General features: G+C 42.1%; 1 protein-coding gene across 3 annotated transcripts in view; it reads right to left on the bottom strand.

The window, feature by feature from the left end:
* Positions 1-22,177, bottom strand: part of LOC139557870 (AMP deaminase 2-like) — an 80,696-nt gene extending 58,519 nt beyond the window's left edge. The window contains exons 1-4 of one of the 3 annotated variants that reach the window (XM_071373142.1): positions 21,908-22,177; positions 1,003-1,127; positions 712-842; positions 407-475 (exon numbers count right to left, since the gene is read on the bottom strand). In XM_071373142.1, coding sequence (XP_071229243.1) covers positions 407-475; positions 712-842; positions 1,003-1,127; positions 21,908-22,013 — 431 coding nt within the window. In that variant the 5' untranslated portion in view covers positions 22,014-22,177. Of the gene's footprint in view, positions 1-406; positions 476-711; positions 843-1,002; positions 1,128-7,059; positions 7,450-21,907 lie in introns of those variants that run through there. The other 2 variants (XM_071373144.1, XM_071373143.1) reach the window with 2 other exon arrangements.
* Positions 22,178-23,250: the final 1,073 nt, after the last annotated feature.

The following is a 23,250-nucleotide window of genomic DNA, read 5'->3' as shown; positions in this document are numbered from 1 at the left end:
ACTCACTCTAGGTCAGTAGCTAGAGGAGCTAATGTGAGTCTCCTTATTGTACTCACTCTAGGTCAGTAGCTAGAGGAGCTAATGTGAGTCTCCTTACTGTACTCACTCTAGGTCAGTAGCTAGAGGAACTAATGTGAGTGTCCTTACTGTACTCACTCTAGGTCAGTAGCTAGAGGAGCTAATGTGAGTCTCCTTACTGTACTCACTCTAGGTCAGTAGCTAGAGGAGCTAATGTGAGTCTCCTTACTGTACTCACTCTAGGTCAGTAGCTAAAGGAGCTAATGTGAGTCTCCTTACTGTACTCACTCTAGGTCAGTAGCTAGCGGAACTAATGTGAGTGTCCTTACTGTACTCACTCTAGGTCAGTAGCCAGCAGAGCTAATGTGAGTCTCCTTACTGTACTCACTCTAGGTCAGTAGCGCTGTCAGTCATCATTAACTCCTGTTTGGCTCGCAGAAGGATATTTGGCTCAAACCTGTAGAAGACATAATAAAAAGCTTTTTTAGAGACTTCAACATGATCCCATTGGGATTCATGAGGACTTGTTGCTGACTACTAATTCTCTCTCCCTCTCTCCCTCTCTCTCTCCTTCTCTCCTTCTCTCCCTCTCTCTCCCTCCTCTGCCCTCCCTCTCTCCCCTCCCTCCCTCCCTCCCTCCCTCCCTCCCTCCCTCCCTCCCTCCCTCCCTCCCTCCCTCCCTCCCTCTCTTACTTGACATTCTGGCTGATCTGTCTCTCTAGTCGTTGTCGTCTCTCCTCCAGCTGTTCTATGGGACTGTCTTCAGGGAACTCATAAGGGGCGCTGAGCATATCACGCTCTGCTAAGCTGCGAGAGAACAGCTCCTACATGGAGACACAGAGAGAGTAGCTTGTTTAGAGCTTGTTTGGAAATACGTTGTAAAACGTATTTGTTATTAACGATTTTCAATTCAATTTATCCACCTGTGTGGCTGGAGTTGTATTGTTAAATGATCACAAATTCCATTCTTTCTATCTCACTTACCTCAGCGATCTCCTTGTACTTGCCGTCCATGGAGGTGCGTAGGTCAATTGTCTGTTTCAGCACCACAGGGATCCCTGGCAAAGAATGCTGGGAAGTCAGGAGGTGGCGGGCACCACGGCGGTCAACTAGAGAGAGAGAGAGGAGGGAGAAAGTGGGGGAGGGAGGGAGAGAGAGCGAGAGAGAGGAGAGAGAGGAAGGAGAGAGAGATGGAAGGAAGAAAGATAGAAAGAAAGAAAGAGGAAGAAAGAAAGAAAAGGAGCGAGCGAGAGAGAGGAAGGAGAGAGAGTTAGAGCGTTAGAGAGTGATAAAGAGAGAGCGTTAGAGAGTGATAAAGAGAGAGAGATAAAGAGTGATAAAGAGAGCGAGAGAGAGAGAGAGGAAGGAGATAGCGCGAGAGAGATTGTTATGCCGATCTGCACCGTGCCAAATCAGATGTTTCCAAGATCAGGTTTCTTTCCCCTTTTTACTAAGCTTAGCCTACTCCACAGTTCATAAACCGGAAGGCACAGAAGCCACATAGGCTGAGAATAACAAGCGTTACGACTGCCAGGACAGTATACAGAGCAGAGTCAAAACAGTAACCCAGCCCAGTGCTGGAGGTCTGAACTCAGCCGCTGTTTCTGCCTCCAGACACAACGGACCATTCAGGTGGAGCCTAAAACCCATCAACACTGGCCTTGTTGCCAGCACAGGATTCAATGTCTCCTAAAACCCATCAACAATACACTGACCTTGTTGCCAGCACAGAATTCAATGTCTCCTAAAACCCATCAACAATACACTGACCTTGTTGCCAGCACAGGATTCAATGTCTCCTAAAACCCATCAACAATACACTGGCCTTGTTGCCAGCACAGCATTCAATGTCTCCATGTTGATGAAGCAAATGCAGTTGCAGGAAAAACAAGAACATTCTTACTACAGTTACAAGACCTGGGCCAAGGGTCAAGGGTCAAGGGGCTCATTGAACAGTACAAGCTAGGATGGAAAGATTTCTGATGTAGGAACATGTGAATACAACATGGTTGAAAACAGTTCAGACATCCAGACAGCCAGACAGCCCAACAGCCCAACAGACAGCCCGACAGACAGCCCGACAGACAGACAGACAGGCAGCCAGACAGACCGACAGACAGCCAGACAGACAGCCAGAGAGCCAGCCAGCCAGCCAGTCAGCGGTCCAGACATGCAGACAGCCAGACAGATGGATATGGTACGTGCTTTACCTTCCTGTCCCCCAGAGTGCACTTAGCAATCAGCATCAGTGTCTGTTGGTGCGACGATATTAACTTCTTTGGGACAGGGGGGCAGTATTGAGTAGCTTGGATAAAAAGGTGCCCAGAGTAAACTGCCTGCTACTCGGTCCTAAAAGCTAGAATATGCATATAATTAATAGATTTGGATATAAAAAACACTGAAGTTTCTAAAACTGTTTGAATGATGTCTGTGAGTATAACAGAACTCATATGGCAGGCAAAAACCTGAGAAAAAATCTGAGGTTTGTAGTTTTTCAACTCTTTGCCCATACAAGATACAGTGGAAATGGGGTCATATTGCACTTCCTAAGGCTTCCACTAGATGTCAACAGTCTTTAGAACCTTGTTTGATGCTTCTACTGTGAAGGAGGGGGGAATGGGAGCTGAATGAGTCAGAGGTCTGCCAGAGTGGCATGAGCTGGTAACGCGCGTTCACGTGAGAGGTAGCTTGCGTTCCATTGCAATTATACAGACAAAGGAATTCGCCGGTTGGAACATTATTGAAGATTTACGATCAAAACATCCTAAAGATTGATTCTATACTTAGTTTGACATGTTTCTACGAACTGTAATATGACTTTTCGTCTGAACTTTCGCCTGGACCTGCCCGCGCGTTGTGAGTTTGGATTGTGTACTAAATGCGCGAACAAAAAGGAGGTATTTGGACATAAAATATGGACTTTAACGAACAAATCAAACATTTATTGTGGAACTGGGATTCCTGGGGGTGCGTTCTGCTGAAGATCATCAAAGGTAAGTGAATATTTATAATGCTATTTCTGACTTTGTTGACTCCACAACATGGCAGATATCTGTATGGCTTGTTTGGGCTCTGAGCGCTGTACTCAGATTATTGCATGGTGTGCTTTTTCGGTAAAGCTTTTTTGAAATCTGACACAGCGGTTGCATTAACCCCTTACAGTATTATAGACACTATGTCCTGGGATTTCCTATGATCTTCTATGTAGTAGAACCCTTGACCTTCTAACGACCGTTGTGTAGCTTGTGAGCGTCATAGAGCAAGAAAGGTTACATGTGCGTGTTCGTGAGTCTCAGATCTTCATAGATGGGTCATAATAGTTTTGTAGCTCAAACCGCTCAAACTTTAGACGTTTTGACAGCCTACCGGGGAACAGTGGGTTAACTGCCTTGTTCAGGGGCAGAACGACATACCGTGAGACTCAAGAGATTTAGCCTAATGTCTATGCTTAGGGGTCATGTATAAAAATGCCCAGCTGCCCTTTATTTTGGCTACCATGGCTAGAAGAAGACATCTCAGTGACTTTGAAAGAGAGGCCTCAAAGGAACCTAGGGGGTTTAAAGGGTATGTATATCTCTCAGTCACCAGATCTCAACCCAATTGAACACTTATGAGAGATTCTGGAGCGGAATTACTCATGGAAAAATTGTGTCGTATCCCTCCAATAGAGTTCCAGACACTTGTAGAATCTATGCCAAGGTGCGTTGAATCTGTTCTGGCTCGTGATGACCCCCAACGCCCTATTAAGACACTTCATGTTGGTGTTTCCTTTATTTTGACAGTTACCTGTATGTGTTTTTGTGGAGGGCAGTATGCTTCCAGTGGCAATAATAGCAGCGCTAAGCCTTATGGGCCTGTATGCATCTGATCCCCTAATGGCTGCTATATTTAGATCATCTAATGGTTACGTAACTCCCCATCCACACAATACACACCAAGGAGAAACTAGTCCCCAAGCAGGCACGTTTCACAGGGTGCTACATTTTGTACTTGGCTCTACAGGGTAGCATCCATTATGGCTCTACAGGGTAGATTCCATTATGGCTCTACAGGGTAGCATCCATTATGGCTCTACAGGGTAGTCTCCATTATGGCTCTACAGGGTAGCATCCATTATGGCTCTACAGGGTAGCATCCATTATGGCTCTACAGGGACACAGTTGGAAGAGATACATGGTATCATGACAATAATCTGTACGGATCATAGATTCTGCTTGTACTGTATGAAACCTCAGGTAACCTAATCTCAGATTTACCAATGATTTAGATTTGACCCGGAAACACAACATGTGTAACGGATGTGAAATGGCTAGCTAGTTAGCGGGTACGCGCTAGTAGCATTTCAATCAGTTACGTCACTTGCTCTGAAACCAATATGTAGTGTTGCCCCTTGCTCTGCAAGGGCCGCGGCTTTTGTGGAGCGATGGGTAACGATGCTTCGTGGGTGTCAGTTGTTGATGTGTGCAGAGGGTCCCTGGTTCGCGCCCGTGTCGGGGCGAGGGGACGGTCTAAAGTTATACTGTTACATTGATGCTGTTGACCCGGATCACTGGTTGCTGCGGAAAAGGAGGAGGTTGAAAGGGGGGTGAGTGTAACGGATGTGAAATGGCTAGCTAGTTAGCGGGTACGCGCTAGTAGCATTTCAATCAGTTACGTCACTTGCTCTGAAACCAATATGTAGTGTTGCCCCTTGCTCTGCAAGGGCCGCGGCTTTTGTGGAGCGATGGGTAACGATGCTTCGTGGGTGTCAGTTGTTGATGTGTGCAGAGGGTCCCTGGTTCGTGCCCGTGTAGGGGCGAGGGGACGTACTAAAGTTATACTGTTACACATGCTCCTTGCAAAATCATCGACTAGGACAATCAGTCAATCATGTCTCCAGGTATTCGGGTAATACATAACAATGGTGCCCAGAAACATATTGTGCATAGCGTGTGGAACATAACATTGGTGCCCAGAAATATATGTTGCATAGTGTTCTGGCCAACTAGTCCATTTGGTAGATTAAAGTTCCACAGTCTGTCATGAGGGACTACGGGAAAATAGTACAGAAGATTTCTATATTATATATAACACTTGGTCACTTCTCCATTATCTTGATGGATTCAATTGTAGGTGAGGCTTGACAAGGAGGTCTAATGGTAATCCTTTGCTGATTGACTTCCCATCCAATGCATAATAGCAATACATAGAATTGTAACATAGTCGGTCCGAACCCTAACCTTCGTTGGGTCTCTCTCCTCGAACCAGGGATGTTCTCTGGTTCAAGCCAAACGCTCACATTTCAAAAGCACACCTGAGAACCTGACCGCTCTGTTCTATCTCACCCGGAGCTCGTGTTATTGTCGTCAACAGTCCTCAGGGAGGGATGACGATTAAATTAATCTGATACTAAGAACTGATACTAAGGAGAGTAAAGGTCAAAAGTGAAGGGTCGTCGCTTCCTGTTGTTAGGTTCTTATTTTTCAGAGTAAATAACTCACGGACACTAGAGAAGCTTTAACCAAGTTTAATTCTTCCCAAAGGTTCTGTACAGCTGTAATTCAGACAGCAAAACACTTCTCACCATCACAGTTTATATACATCCCACTTAAGACACTCCTCCTTCTCTCCAATCCTTACATCTTATGGTTCAACAGGAAAAGGGTAACAGAATACCAAACCCTTATTACTCCCTTAAGGGGATCTGACCTCATCTCCTGACCTCAACCTCATCCACAGATGTCCATCTGTCTTTCCTGAATCAACACGGTGCTCTCCTCCCGTCCCCCAACACATCCACAGCCACTCTGTCTCTCCACAGATCTCACTCCTTAATAATATACGATGCGTCTGGTCTATCATGTCTTTAATATCTCAATGTTCAACATGTCGACACTGTGTAATCAACCTCCTCAAAGAGAGGGCTGATCTCTGAACTCGTCCACACTACTGGTTTCCTGTCTTGAGTTTTAGATGTCTCCCGACAACATCTCCGATTGTTGTGTCAAGTCCACAACTGTACAGCTGTGGCTCCAGTGTCTCAGTGGGTTAGAGCGTGGAACAGGCAACACCATGGGTTGTGGGTATTCATCAACGAGTATGTTTCCATTAACCATTAGCAGTAATGATAGCAAAGAGATTACTGATGCCATAGACTTGTGCAGCTAAGACTACCTACAATGCACCAGTTTCTACTCCGGGGAGGGAGGGTCAATGGGCACACTCACACACACATTACTACCGGAATATTACACAAGTCACTGTCTGGCGACAGGGTAGCAGAGGGTGAGGGAGAGAGGAGAGAGAGAGAGAGGGAGAGAGAGAGAGAGAGAGAGAGAGAGGGAGAGAGAAGAGAGAGAGGGTGAGGGAGAGAGGAGAGAGAGAGGGAGAGATGAGAGAGGAGAGAGAGGGTGAGGGAGAGAGGAGAGAGGAGAGAGAGAGGGTGAGGGAGGGAGAGAGAAGAGAGGAGAGAGAGAGGGTGAGGGAGAGAGGAGAGACAGCTAAAGAGGAGAGAGATAGCTAGAGATAGTTAACCAGCAGGGAGAAGGTGTTTAAGAGGGGAGGAGAGAAACAGATAGCTAGCGTTGTTTTGTTTGTCTGGGATCAGGGTATCGAAGCATTAGCTAGACTGGTCCTAGATCTGTTTGTGATGTCTTAACACATCCATAGGAGCTGGCTATAGAGCACAAACAGATCTGGGACCAGGCAAGGTGTTTCGAGGAGAGAGATCGCTATCTAGCTAGCATTGTTTTGTTTGTCTGGTATCAGGGTAGTGATGCGTGCCTCTCTCCTCTCTGCCTGTTACATCCTGCAGCTGTGTGTACTGATGAGACACTAAACTGGGCCCTGACTGAACATGTCAAACACAGTTTTTCTTTCCAGATAAGCTCACACGAAGAGAGAGAGGGATGGTGGGAAGGAGAGAGAGAGTGAGCGAGCGAGCGAGATACACACTCAGACAAAACAATAACACACACACACACACACACACACACACACACACACACACACACACACACACACGTCCCCTGTCCTCTTTAATCTCTGTCATGTCATACATACACAGAACAGGTCCTGTAGATCCATCCACTCTCCCTCTGTCTCTCTTTCTGTCCCGGTGTCTGTGTATCTGTCTGCCCCCCACCACTGTTTCTGGCTGGTTTGGCCCAGCTGCCTAGCAGTCTCTGCTGCTCTTCCTTCCTCATTTAAATGCCTGTGACATCGATCTGGACCGTACCATGTGGTGCAGCGGGGCAGGTGACAGGCTGCATCACTCAGGAAAAAGGCTGGAGTCTCTGTTTCTCTCACATCAACCCCCCCTCTATCTCATCGTTTGCTTTCTCACATGTTTTCTTTTGCTCTGGGGAAGGTTGAGGTTGCCTGTGTTCATTTAAGTGTGTGTGTGTGTGTGTGTGTGTGTGTGTGTGTGTGTGTGTGTGTGTGTGTGTGTGTGTGTGTGTGTGTGTGTGTGTGTGTGTGTGTGTGTGTGTGTGTGTGTGTGTGTGTGTGTGTGTGTGTGTGTGTGTGTGTGTGAGAGAGAAAGAGGAATCTGGTATGGTTTGAGACGTGCTTGCCGAGAGCCAGAGGCCAGCCAAGTAAGCGTTTGTTTAATAAAAAAGACCACACCCTCATCCTCTTTCTCCTCCTTCCCCTTTCCCTCATACTGTATGAATGAAATTAAAGGGCCACCGTGTATTTATTTCCCCCTCCTGTCATTGGTGGAGCTTCTGTCGTCTGCAGTGCAGTGATGCAGTCTCCTGATGTAAATACTATGCCAGAACTATGATCATGCAAAAGTAGAATTTTTCACATGTGCAATTTCACGACACAGAGACACATTGTGAGGTAAATAAACACAGACCGTCATCATTATCTCTGGTAACACTTTACTTGACACCCAGCGTCATAACACATCATAACCACGTCATAATATGTCGTAACAGCTGACATAACTTCTCATAACCTGTCATAATATGGCCATAACACTGGCATGACCAATATATTTATCACTTGTTGTGACATATATTGCGTTATTTTATGGCTGGTTATGACACCTACCCACATTTATCAAATGTGTTTTTTTCCCCTGCCAAGAAGTTGAAAAGAAGAAGTATTTTGTTGTTGTTTTAATGAATTATTCTACAGACATGTTTAGTAGCCACATTAGCAGCTAATTAGCATTACATTTTTGGGGGAGGATAATAAGGGAGAATATATTGATCAAAGTCACCTTGTCCCATAGACATTTACGCGGTTATCAAAACATCACGCCAAGGTAACGCCTACACAAAGCACAACCCTTATTTTAAGTGTTTCTAAAATCCCATATGTGGAAAATGAATGGTGGAAAAACGATTGGAACCATTTCCCTGTTTGACCGCTAGGTTTTATGGGTATTATGACTCATACTGTGGAACTCTATATTGGTCCGCTAATACAGGACTAGTATTATTATTGATTTATTTAATTCTGATTTTTCAGCACCCCTTACTTCCCGCAGCTATGAGGCTACATAGATGAGTGAAGGTTAAATACGTTTCCTTCTTTCCTTCAATCGAACAATCAAGAACTGAATTAATTCAGACATTTGACAACATCAGGAGGAACCAATGGTTCTTAGACAGCGGCTATTGTTGACCTTTTTTAAAAGAGATATACACTGGTCATGTCAGTAATGACATGTGTTATATAAGGTTGTACAGATCATGATTTTAATCTAACAGTAAATGTTCACAGAACAGACATCAGGCCTCCTCAGGGTTTTGCATAAAGGTGGTGGAAAAACGCATCTGAAAGAGGAGAACGATTCAGGGGCTGATCCAGTTTCAATAGCAGCCCCTGTCAGAAGAACAATGCCAGAAGATCTCTCAAGCATCAGAGGCATTCAGTTCTTAACAAGCATCCCAGCTGTGAAAGTTTATGGATGCTATCAAAAGGCACCCTATTCCCTACATAGTGCACTTCGTTTGTACCAGGGCCCATAGGGAGTAGTGCACTATATTCCCTACATAGTGCACTTTGTTTGACTGTCTTTAGACATTTATTGAACTAGGCAAGTTGGTTAAGAACAAATTCTTATTTACAATGACAGCCTACCGGGGGAACAGTGGGTTAACTGCCTTGTTCAGGGGCAGAACGACAGATGTTTACCTTGTCAGCTCGGGGGATTCCATCCAGCAACCTTTCGGTTACTGGCCCAACGCTCTAACCACTTGGTGTTATTATCAATAGTTATTATCAATAGTTATTATCAACAGTTATTATCAATTGTTATTATCAATAGTTATTATCAATAGTTATTATCAATAGTTATTATCAATTGTTATTATTAATAGTTATTATCAATTGTTATTATCAATTGTTATTATCAGTAGTTATTATTAACAGTTATTATCAATAGTTATTATCAATAGTTATTATCAATAGTTATTATCAACAGTTATTATCAATTGTTATTATCAATTGTTATTATCAGTAGTTATTATTAATAGTTATTATTAATAGTTATTATCAATTGTTATTATCAGTAGTCATTATTAATAGTTATTATTAATAGTTATTATTAACAGTTATTATTAATAGTTATTATCAACAGTTATTATCAACTGTTATTATCAATAGTTATTATCAATAGTTATTATCAATAGTTATTATCAACAGTTATTATCAATAGTTATTATCAATAGTTATTATCAATTGTTATTATTAATAGTTATTATCAATTGTTATTATCAATTGTTATTATCAATAGTTATTATCAATAGTTATTATCAATAGTTATTATTAATAGTTATTATCAATAGTTATTATTAATAGTCATTATTAATAGTCATTATTAATAGTTATTATTAATTGTTATTATTAATAGTTATTATTAATAGTTATTATCAATAGTTATTATTAATAGTTATTATTAATAGTTATTATTAATAGTTATTAGGCAATCCTTAAACCTAATTGAAGGTAGTATAGTGCTACTGTATGGCGGTATGAGCTCAACAATAACAATAATAAGCAAATGAAGTAGATAATAAAGAAGTAGATAATAAACAAAAGTGAAATAAACATAAACAAATAAACAAATAAACGCTTGTGTTCCACTTGGCCAATAACCAGGGAAATTGTAGAGCGCCAAATAAAAAAAAAAAGAAGATATAAAATCAAACTTTCATTAAATCACACATGTAAGATACCAAATTAAAGCTACACTCGTTGTGAATCCAGCCACCGTGTCAGATTTCAAAAAGGCTTTTCGGCGAAAGCATAAGATGCTATTATCTGATGATAGCACAACAGTAAACAAAGAGAGTGTAGCATATTTCAACCCTGCAGGCACAACACAAAACGCAGAAATAAAATATAATTCATGCATTACCTTTGACGAGCTTCTTTTGTTGGCTCTCCAATATGTCCCATAAACATCACAAATGGTCCTTTTGTTTGATTAATTCCGTCCATATATATCCAAATTGTCCATTTATTTGGCGCGTTTGATCCAGAAAAAAACAGCTTCCAATTTGCGCAACGTCACTACAAAATATCTCAGAAATTACCTCTAAACTTTGCCAAAACATTTCAAACTACTTCTGTAATACAACTTTAGGTATTTTTAAACGTTAATAATCGATCAAATTGAAGACGGGTCTATCTGTTTTCAATACAGGAGGACAACAAACTAACGCTACTTTTCTAGTCTTGCGCAACTCTCAAACAGTACACATAATGTTACACTGATTCCAGATGGCCGTACTTCTTCATTGCACAAAGGAATAACCTCAACCTATTTCCAAAGACTGGTGACATCCAGTGGAAGCGGTAGGAACTGCAAACAGGTTGATTAGAAATCTAGTATCCCAATGAAAACTCATTAAAACAGACAGTGACCTAAAAAAAAAAAATATCTGAATGGTTAGTCCTCGGGGTTTTGCCTGCTACATAAGTTCTGTTATACTCACAGACATGATTCAAACAGTTTTAGAAGCTTCAGGTGTTAATACCAGGCCAACCCGTTTCACTGCTTAAACCGTTATTATTCATCCTAACAGTTCATCCATTTCACACTAACTACCACATTTCTTCCAATTCCAACCTGCTGCCTCATTCAATCCAAAGACAATTTCCACACTGAGTGGATGATTGTTCTATCTCTAATTTAAATGGAAATTGTCTTTGGAATGAGACACTTCATAGGTGGTATAGGTAATGGTACAAGAAACTCATCAGTTGAAGTACCAGGAAAGGAGGCTTGAGCGACAGACAGACAGACAGACAGACAGACAGGCGGGCGGGCGGACGGACAATACCAGTTAGCATCCCTGGCTGATGGCCCAAAAAGGGGACAAAACATTTTTTTGCAGAGAGACATGCTAGAAATCTGTGGAAACCACAAGAAAATGTGCCTATTTTCACGGACGGACGGACGGAGACAGAGACAGAGACAGAGACAGAGACAGAGACAGAGAGACAGAGAGACAGAGAGACAGACAGACAGACAGACAGGTTATTAAAAACAATTACAATACAGACAATCAATGAGCAGTGAGCACACGCAGAGCAACATAGGACAAGCAAGACGTAGCATACAGACAGAGCAACATAGGACAGGCAACACATAGCATACAGACAGAGCAACATAGGACAAGCAAGACATAGCATACAGACAGAGCAACATAGGACAAGCAAGACGTGGCATACAGACAGAGCAACATAGGACAAGCAAGACGTAGCATACAGACAGAGCAACATAGGACAAGCAAGACGTAGCATACAGACAGAGCAACATAGGACAAGCAAGACGTAGCATACAGACAGAGCAACATAGGACAAGCAAGACGTGGCATACAGACAGAGCAACATAGGACAAGCAAGACGTAGCATGCAGACAGAGCAACATAGGACAAGCAAGACGTAGCATACAGACAGAGCAACATAGGACAAGCAAGACGTGGCATACAGACAGAGCAACATAGGACAAGCAAGACGTAGCATACAGACAGAGCAACATAGGACAAGCAAGACGTAGCATACAGACAGAGCAACATAGGACAAGCAAGACATAGCATACAGACAGAGCAACATAGGACAAGCAAGACATAGCATACAGACAGAGCAACATAGGACAAGCAAGACATAGCATACAGACAGAGCAACATAGGACAAGCAAGACATAGCATGCAGACAGAGCAACATAGGACAAGCAACACATAGCATGTAGACAGAGCAACATAGGACAAGCAACACATAGCATGCAGACAGAGCAACATAGGACAAGCAACACATAGCATGCAGACAGAGCAACATAGGACAAGCAACACATAGCATGTAGACAGAGCAACATAGGACAAGCAACACATAGCATGCAGACAGAGAAACATAGGACAAGCAACACATAGCATGCAGACAGAGCAACATAGGACAAGCAACACATAGCATGCAGACAGAGCAACATAGGACAAGCAACACATAGCATGCAGACAGAGCAACATAGGACAAGCAACACATAGCATGTAGACAGAGAAACATAGGACAGGCAACACATAGCATGCAGACAGAGCAACATAGGACAGGCAACACATAGCATGCAGACAGAGAAACATAGAACAGGCAACACATAGCATGCAGACAGAGCAACATAGGACAGGCAACACATAGCATGCAGACAGAGCAACATAGGACAGGCAACACATAGCATGCAGACAGAGAAACATAGGACAGGCAACACATAGCATGCAGACAGAGAAACATAGGACAGGCAACACATAGCATGCAGACAGAGCAACATAGGACAGGCAACACATAGCATGCAGACAGAGCAACATAGGACAAGCAAGACATAGCATGCAGACAGAGCAACATAGGACAGGCAACACATAGCATGCAGACAGAGCAACATAGGACAGGCAACACATAGCATGCAGACAGAGCAACATAGGACAGGCAACACATAGCATGCAGACAGAGCAACATAGGACAGGCAACACATAGCATGCAGACAGAGAAACATAGGACAGGTAACACATAGCATGCAGACAGAGAAACATAGGACAGGCAACACATAGCATGCAGACAGAGAAACATAGGACACGCAACACATAACATGCAGACAGAGAAACATAGGACAGGCAACACATAGCATGCAGACAGAGAAACATAGGACAGGCAACACATAGCATGCAGACAGAGAAACATAGGACAGGCAACACATAGCATGCAGACAGAGAAACATAGGACAGGCAACACATAGCATGCAGACAGAGAAACATAGGACAGGCAACACATAGCATGCAGACAGAGAAACATAGCACAAAAAGCAACATGACAAAATCCATAAAAGCAACAAAGTGTTTCCACACCTCACAAGCTACAGACAACAGACAACATGGAAAGCGGCAATACACAGCTAGGGATTATGTTCACAAATCTGATTGACCTTTAGCCATGTCTTCATGTTTTTTGTGAAAGTGTGATAGGTGGTGCAGTTATGTGTGTCTGATGGCAGTGTATTCCAGACATGGGAAGCTGTCACAGAGAAAGCAGATTGACTAAAGGTGCTTTTCCTTAAGGGAACTATACAGTCACCTCTCATGGCAGACCTTGTGGATCTGCTGCCATATGTTTGGGTTTTCTGTTTAACAGAAGTACTGAGTGGAGGGGGAGGAGCCAGGCCATTTAGGATCTTGAATACAAGACATGCGTCTGATTTTCCCAACTCAGGAGCTCATGCTTTCTGAGGATGTAACAGTGATGATAGCTATTGGGCTTCCTATCAAGCAATTTGAGAGCCTGTTTGTAGACAGACTGAATGGGTTTTAATGTTGTACAGCAAGCTTGGGCCCAACTAGTCAAGCAGTATGTTAAGTGTATCATAGATTTGAAGTACAGTTATGCTACCTCTGTAGTCAAATAATTTTGTTTAAATCGGAAATTAACTAGGTTGAATTTGGTTATTTGAATAACCTTTTTCACCTGCTTTTTAAAAGAGAGGTTGGAATCAAATATGATGCCAAGGTACTTAAAATCAGATACCACTTGGAGCTTCTCCCCTGACACATAGACATCTGGCTCAGTAACATCTGTTGCCCTCTTTGTGAAGAACATGCAGACAGTTTTTTTCACATTGAGATGCAAACACGAGTCACTGAGCCACTTTGTAACCTGGACCATTACAGTAGTGAGTCACTGAGCCACTTTGTAACCTGGACTATTACAGTAGTGAGTTCTTGTGCAGCTTGTTGTTTGCTCTTTGCATGCACATATATCACTGTATCATCTGCATACATTTGAACTTCAGACCCAGTACAGACAGAAGGCAGATCATTAATGTACAGGCTGAACAGGAGGGGCCCCAGTATTGACCCTTGGGGCACGCCCACATCATAGCTAAGAGTGGGGCGACAGCTCATTGCTCACTCTGACACACTGAGTTCTGCCTTCAAGGTATGATTTCATCCATCACAAGGCATCGGGGGAAAAGTTGAACTTGGACAATTTTGTGATGAGAATCTCATGGTTAACAGCATCACAAGCCTTCCTTAGGTCCAGAAACACAGCCCCAACAACGCCCTCTTTGTCCATCTTGGACTTTACATTTTCTAGAAGAAAGCCGTTAATGGTGGTGTGTTCTCAGTCTGTACTGTGCTGTATTAATACAACTATAAGGACCATAATGGTGGTGTGTTCTCAGTCTGTACTGTGCTGTATTAATACAACTATAAGGACCATAATGGTGGTGTGTTCTCAGTCTGTACTGTGCTGTATTAATACAACTGTAAGGACCATAATGGTGGTGTGTTCTCAGTCTGTACTGTGCTGTACTGTAGCAGAGCCCGTTCAATTCTCACCCCAGGGCATCAGACAGATCTCTGAACAGCCATCTAACAGGGAGTCTCCTTCCTTTTCAGACCACAGCTCTGCTTGCCTGATCGTAGGTCAGATTGTGCTCTCTTGCCTCCCGACCAAATAAGCACATTCTGATCTTAGACCTAGTACAACTCTGAACTCTTTTGTCACAGATAAGAGATGGGACTCCTGAAAGCTCTGTCTGTGTGTCTGTCTCCCTCTCTCTCTGTGTGTGTGTGCGCGTGCGTGTGTGCGTGCGTGTGTGTGCGTGCAGTGAGGTCAGTGGGTGGGTATAATGGGCGCCGAAGACGTGGATGTCGATTAAGGCAGCCCCCCCCCCCACCCCCTGCACTTCTGATTCAGGGGGGTTTGTGTTAAATGCGGAAGACACATTTCAATTGAACACATTCAGTTGGACAACTGACTAGGTATCCCCCCTTTCCCTAATCAAAGCCAGATTTACTCACAAATACCTTGACGAAGGCCCAGTTAACCGTACAACAGATAGCTCCAACAGTCAGATTGACATAGGCTGTTAATCGAAATTGACAAAAAATGTTCATCAAACGTAGGCCTAAATACTAATGTAGCTAAGATACACAAGCGATAGCCTCCGATGGCCGCATATTTCATAGCATCAGACAAAATGACACACTGGTCAACTCAGCTCAGCCATAGATGTAGCATCCACAGTTACAACTAACCTGGGCATTAAAATACCAATATATGGACGCATTTCATCCAAATAATTTGTCATGAATTTCCTTTCACAATGGATTTAAAATTCTTCCAATGCACCGCACACGCAAACACACACACACACAAACACACACAATATTATTACTGTGTCAAATATTATTACACGCACATATACACTGGGGCGAAAAAGTATTTAGTCAGCCACCAATTGTGCAAGTTCTCCCACTTAAAAAGATGAGAGAGGCCTGTAATTTTCATCATAGGTACACTTCAACTATGACAGACAAAATGAGAAAAGAAAATCCAGAAAATCACATTGTAGGATTTTTAATGAATTTATTTGCAAATTATGGTGGAAAATAAGCAGGACTGCGTGTCCAAGAACGACTCCAACACCATCATTAAGTTTGCTGACGACACAACAGTGTTAGGCCTGATTACCGACAACGATGAGACAGCGTAGAGAGAGGAGGTCAGAAACCTGGCAGTGTGGTGCCAGGACAACAACCTCTCCCTCAATGTGAGCAAGACAAAGTAGCTGATCCTGGACTACAGGAAAAAGAGGGGCGAACAGGCCAGCTTAACATCGATTTGGCTGTAGTGGAGAGCGGCTCGAGAGTAAAAGTAGGGAAGTTGTCTGTCGGCATTAAAGACCACAATTGGTTAAAGAAAATTGTGATAAATAAAAACATATACCAGTTTAATTTAAGGACCAAAAAATGTACAACTGTGCCATATTGATTGAAAAATTGTTGGGAAGAGATTTTCGATGTACCGATTCCATGGCACAAGGTTTATGAACTGATAAGCAAAATGACGCCGGATTCAAAACATAGAATTTTTCAATTTAAATTATTATACAAAATTCTTGCAACCAATAGAATGTTATATATATGTGGGGGATACAACTTTCCATACAACCTGTCCATATGTCGCTTGTTTTTGGTCACAGGTCCAGGAATGGCTGAAGAATTGCAACATTTACCTGGAGCTAACACTGCAGATAGCAATACTGGGTGAATTGATAAGTAATTGTCAATCGATCAATAATATGATAATATATAATAATGCTTACCTTTAATTTACAATCTTTAACAATTATGAGAATAGGAAAGGTTCAGAACTTTTTGTGAAACATCACAGCACAGTTGAAAATGACATGGCCAATAAAAATCCAACATGGATGGTGTTAAGAGATAGATGGGAGGGGTTGAATGGAGCTGAAGGTTGGGACTAATAACAAGAAGATAATGAGACTAATAACAACTCACGTAAAACATACTGTGTCTGTAAAACGTATATAGGTTCAGACCTTTTGTGAAAGAAATAGATGGGAGAATTTGAGAAAATAATCTGACGCGCTTTATTGTGTCCATTTTGTCAGGTTGTTTTTGCCCACTGGCTAGCTTCCTTACTCAGTTCAAGGGATCCGCGCCAAAATTATGTAGACGCCCAAATAAGCAAGCTTTTCCCACACAACATGTTCAAGCCTTTTAAAGGCAATACGCATTCGCATAATATTAAATCTGCTCAATGCAATGAACGAAGCTAGTATGAACCTTGATGGCAATGCCTACCACTGTCCATCAACAGGGAATGGAGTCATGAATGGCCGCACCTGTCAACCATTTGAAAGGATAGGAAGGTAGCCACAGATCAACCAGAGCTTTCTAAACAGGTTTAGCACATTTGGGGACTTTGAGCATAAAACCCACAAAAATCATTGACCAAAAAAACATTAGTTACTGCCTACCCTGCCTGCACGTCACTGATGCGTGTAATTGTGTGTGTGTGTCCCAGACAGTCTGACACGTACTGCAGTGTGATTACAGTAATAAGTGCTGTCAGCTGACATCTCTGCAGATAATCAGAGACAATTGTGGTGCAGTGTGTCCCAAATTCCCTATATATTGAGCTCTGGTCCAACAGTAGTGCACTATATAGAGAATATGGTGCCATTTGGGACACTAGATAGAGAATAGGGTGCCATTTGGGACACTAAATAGAGAATAGGGTGCTATTTGGGACACTAGATAGAGATTAGGGTGCTATTTGGGACTTTTTTTCATATCTGGAGGGTTTGTTCCGCACTGATCTGATTTCTGTGTTTCAATGTGTTTTCTTAAATCAAATGAAGGCCTTTATGGGAGAGGTAATAGATTTCTAGCATGAATCATAATTTGAAGTGGATATATGTTACTGCATAGAAGTAAATGCTCTGCTTTTTTTAATGATAAACTTGTTTATTTAATGACATGTTATGATAACAGATGACATCATTTCAATAATCTAACAGGTGTGGCGTTTTGACATCTGATACGTTATTGCCTACTGGGCTGGGTGTTCATAACACAGTTGGTCTGTGTGTCTGGGACTGGAGAGACACAGGCCCAACACAGTTTTAACCATTAATATGCTGAATATCATGAAAATATAATTTTGTTTGAATTCATTCAAAGATACGTGTCTAGAATTTGGCCATCAAGGTGCATGACTCCTCGGTCAGCTACCTACTACTTCCTACTCCTCTGTCAGCTACCTACTACTTCCTACTCCTCTGTCAGCTACCTACTACTTCCTTCTCCTCTGTCAGCTACCTACTACTTCCTACTCCTCTGTCAGCTACCTACTACTTCCTACAGTTCTATCAGCTACCTACTACTTCCTACTCCTCTGTCAGCTACCTACTACTTCCTACTCCTCTGTCAGCTACCTACTATTTCCTACTCATCTGTTTTATAACATTCACATGGTCCTACAAAACAAGACTGAAATTTGCAAAGGACTAGCTGATCCGTGTTTTACCCCTGAAAGTACTGAGAATATGGAGGAATAAAAAATAAATCCACCCCCCCAAAAAAGACTGCCGGTCTCACGGTAATTTACATTTACATTTACATTTAAGTCATTTAGCAGACGCTCTTATCCAGAGCGACTTACAAATTGACTGTTAAGTAACATAAACACGTCTAGCATCTCCAGGCCTCCGTGCAGTCAAGCGGCATACAAGTCACTGATGCTCGCTTTTGGGACATCTACATTTAAAAAAGTATAATTAATACATTTAATGTACACCATCACAATAAATCCATTATTTATTTGTTGTCAGTTCTAAAGAGACATTATGGTGAAAATGTATTTCAGGAGAAACGGAACATGAGTTGGTCTACTGTATGTTATCTGTTTATGCTCGATAGGCTTGTTCATTTAGCTGACTAGATACTGTATGTTATCTGGTTATGCTGTCGTGGTAATTTCCTGTATTACCAAATGATGAGTTTACAAACCACACACAAGTCAGAGTTATATTTTAAACTCCATCTTTAATTATATGAGCTTCACCATAGCCCTTTGACTCTCAGATCAATTCAGTGTCTATAAATGAATTCTCTGAGAGTCCTTACAAAACAATTCTTAGTATCTTTTATAGCCAAGATACACCCCTCTCAACTTACATGACGAACCACAGATTTTAGGAACTCTTCACAAAGAAAGACTTTTCTTTGAGAGAGGAGTATCCCATAGCCAGATAGCATTAGCTATAAATTATCGTTCAGTTTGCTCTCTAAGACGAGGTTCTAATCTCGTTCTTGGTACTTCTTAGTACCAAAACATTACCTCATCCAATGGCATATATCAATTGTCAATTCTAGATACCCCCATCTCAAATACACCCCCTCTTCTCCCCACTCCTGGAGAAGCTCACTAAGGGGAGTGAACCTCTAGGTCATATACTATGAAAGTTCAACATTAGAGGGGTGGTATAATGGTTCCAGACACTGCCATACTCCTCCCCCCCCCAATGGGATCTCAGGGTATGACAGGAGTACAGACATAGTGGAGCCCTTCACATGGTTTCACAGATATATTCATTATGAAGACAATGTTCAAACCTGACTTCTCCCTTTCTGATATTCTGCCTATTACCAGACATGTAAAAGACAAGTCTGACCTCTCCCCTCTCTGGGCCCCAAGTGACTTTTCCCTAGAGGAGAAAGGAAAATGCAACTGCTGACAGTATATTTATCTATGTTACCTAACTAATTCTGATTCAGCTATGACAATGCTCCATGCTATAGGCTGTAGGCTTGTTCATTTAGCAGACTAGATACTGTATGTTATGTGGCTATGCTCCATGCCATAGGCTGTAGGCTTGTTCATTAAGCAGACAATATATGCTGATAAGTGCCATTATTTTATATTATACTGTATGAGTTTATAGTAAGAAGAATATAATTTAACTTAGCTGAATAAAATAGAAAATATATTTCTTCCCATTCCTGAGCGAGTGCACATATGAAGTGTCTACGTTAAGCATTAAAGTGATCATTTGAAAACAGGTCCTATATGCTACATTTTAAGTTATTTGGAAACTTTAGTTGTGAATGATACAAACCTTAGAATGTCTTATTAATCAAAACATATATGGGCTGCGTGATGCGACCAAAGGCAGTTGATGATTTGAGAAAGTCTCAAAATAAAGCTTGTTCTCTGTTTCTTTCCTCAGGCTGCACCCGCTGTTCTCTCATCAAGTGATCATATTTTCACCCATCAGACTATTGTCAATTTAATCTCATCTTACTTACTAATATGTAAAATTAGTTTTGATTTAGAATGGTTCATTATCAAATGGACAGGAACAAGGACAGGATAAACAAATGCATGTCCTCTGTATGCACTCGAATAGCGAATGGAGGCCGGTCCATTTATCAATGATGACAGGTAGTCTACTTCTGTTTTATAGCAGAGCTGTGCTTAATATAAATATAAGAACATGTATTTCTTGGGGACAACTTTAGTTTTAGAAGTGGGGGGGTACATAATTGTTATAATATATATTTTTTAATCCGTTCGGATAAACACTCTAAAAAGTTTACCCGACCGCTCGGAGGCGTCCGCATGGTCCTAAAGCACATCGTTGCCTCGTTTTGTATCACATTCCAATGTGGGGACAAAACAGCAATTTCAGAATGTGGGGGGCATGTCCCCCCCCCGGTCCCCAGTGAAAGTTGCACCCCTGCTTATTTCACTCCAAGCATCAACCACTGTTTGAGGAGAATTCTCTCGCTGTGCGACAGGTGATATTCTGGCCAAACTCTATATTCCATGGGCTCTCCAACCTTGTTCCTGCAGCTACACAGTGTTTAATTTGAGAAACTAAATGAAATCTTTTTTGGGGGCACATCGATAGCAACATGTTTTCACAATGAGACATATTTCACTAAACTTTTGACAGCCCCTCTCTGCACGCTCTAGAAAGGAATAAAGGACAGTAAGATGAGGAGATGGAAACACACGATGGTGAGATATTCTGTATAGCTAAATGTAATGTGTCACCCGATTAATTATGAAAATATAACAAATTCTTGTTTACTTGGCTATTTAAAATCAAATACAAATTCACTATAATTGTAAGCGAACTCTGTAAGCCGCCCTGCTAATCAATGAACCAACAGCATCGGCTAGGCCTATACATTCTCCCGCAGACTCAAGGATATATATGTTGGAGCGTATCAGAAGGTAACCAGTCCACCCAGTATGCATAATAATACAGTCTACACTTAAAGGCGATTACTCAAATGTGTTTAATTTTGGAGTATAAGCTAGACCAACTATGTACCAAAGACATCTTAAATACGTTTTGTTTTATGTTTTTCTGCCATAATATGCGGTAGGCTATGTATTGTATAATGGCTCAATAATAACTTAAATTCAGTTTTTTTTCAAGCACATATAGGCCTGTGGGTATGAATAAGGTCTAATGTGCCTATGGGTGTTTTACATTTTTAACTGCAGCGGGTCACTGAGTGTTTCCTGGTACACAGAGTGTTTCCTGGTAGTTCTATATTTACTTTTCAACAACCATCGAGCAAAAACAATTTGCCCCTAAAAAAAGGGCATGCCAAAAATCAATGAGCGCAAAGGAAATGAGTGCTTCTTTTGGGATACTAAAAACATTGCTCCCGAAAATTCCCCTCGATCAACAGGTCTCTAGCTCCCCAAACTAGTCAAGGACAAACATCGCTCATGCAGACTGTCTCTGTCTTCATTCATCATATTCCCTACACCTACCACATGGACTGAATGCTTCGACATTAAACAGGACATGATCCCAGTCATAGAACAGAGTAAGTCATCCCGTGAGGTAATTGAGTAACTGACTCGGTAGCATCACTAACATAAGTAGCAGGTCCCTCCTGTAAAATAGATTTCATCTCAATGAGAATAACCTATATAAATAAAGGTTCAATGAAAAATTATACATTTCATACTGCATCAGTCATACATACTCAGCACACACTCAGTCACAGATAACATGGTATATAAACTACCCCCTATCCCCATCCCTCCATCCCCTGGTCCCTCTCCTTACCTGGGCTGGTTGAGTACTGCAGGCTACCCCTCTTCCTCAAGGGGGACTGGGGTTTGGGTTTGGCCCCAGGTTCAGACCCTGCTCCTGAGGATGGGTTGGAGGACATCTTCCCTGGCTGGTTAAGTCAAGACTGGAGATAGAAAACACTATAAGAGGCAGCAAGGCGGAGCTGGAGCAGACTGTAGAGGAAGAGTTAGGGAGCCACGAGTAAGAGGGGAGAAGTAGAGAGAGAGCGAGAGCGAGAGAGCGAGATGTTGACGGTGCTGCTGGGGCGTGACAGAGCTACAAAACGTTACACACAACACGGCTCCAGCCAGCTGCATTCTGCTCTGTACTGTTCTGTTGCCCCGGCAACTACAACCCTGTCATGTGCAAAAGGAGAAGTGGTCACGGAGGACTGACTGACAGAGAGAGAGAGAGAGAGAGAGAGAGAGAGAGATAAAGAGAGGTAGAGAGAGAGAGGTAGAGAGAGAGAGAGAGAGAGAGAGAGGTAGAGAGAGAGAGAGGGGGAGAGAGAGAGAGAGGTAGAGAGAGGGAGAGGAAGTGAGAGGAGAGAGAAAGAGAGAGAGGGAGAGAGAAATGTCTCTACGTCTGAAACTTTTGTGAGTGTAATGGTTACTGTTATTTTTTTTTATTGTTTATTTCACTTTTGTTTATAATCTATTTCACTTCATTTTGCAGTGTAAATATCTGTTTCCCATGCCAGTAAAGCCCTTTGAATTTAATTGAATTGAAAAAGGGAGAGATAGATCAAGAGAGAGAGAGAGAGAGAGAGAGAGAGAGAGAGAGAGAGAGAGAGAGAGAGAGAGAGAGAGAGAGAGAAAGTGGGAGATGGGTGAAATACCACAGTGCCATTACAGCAGCAAGATGTGTGACCTGTTGCCACAAGAAAAGGGCAACCAGTGAAGAACAAACACCATTGTAAATACAACCCATATTTATGCTTATTTATTTTCCCTTTTGTACTTTAAGTATTTGCACATTATTACAACACTGTATATATACACTGCTCAAAAAAATAAAGGGAACACTAAAATAACACATCCTAGATCTGAATGAATGACATATTCTTATTAAATACTTTTTTCTTTACATAGTTGAATGTGCTGACAACAAAATCACACAAAAATGATCAATGGAAATCAAATTTATCAACCCATGGAGGTCTGGATTTGGAGTCACACTCAAAATTAAAGTGGAAAACCACACTACAGGCTGATCCAACTTTGATGTAATGTCCTTAAAACAAGTCAAAATGAGGCTCAGTAGTGTGTGTGGCCTCCACGTGCCTGTATGACCTCCCTACAACGCCTGGGCATGCTCCTGATGAGGTGTCGGATGGT

This window comes from Salvelinus alpinus, chromosome 28 (assembly GCF_045679555.1).
Source record: "Salvelinus alpinus chromosome 28, SLU_Salpinus.1, whole genome shotgun sequence".
NCBI classification, from domain to species: Eukaryota; Metazoa; Chordata; class Actinopteri; order Salmoniformes; family Salmonidae; genus Salvelinus; species Salvelinus alpinus.
Note: the sequence above shows the minus strand (reverse complement) of the source record. Positions and strands in the feature narration are given on the sequence as shown.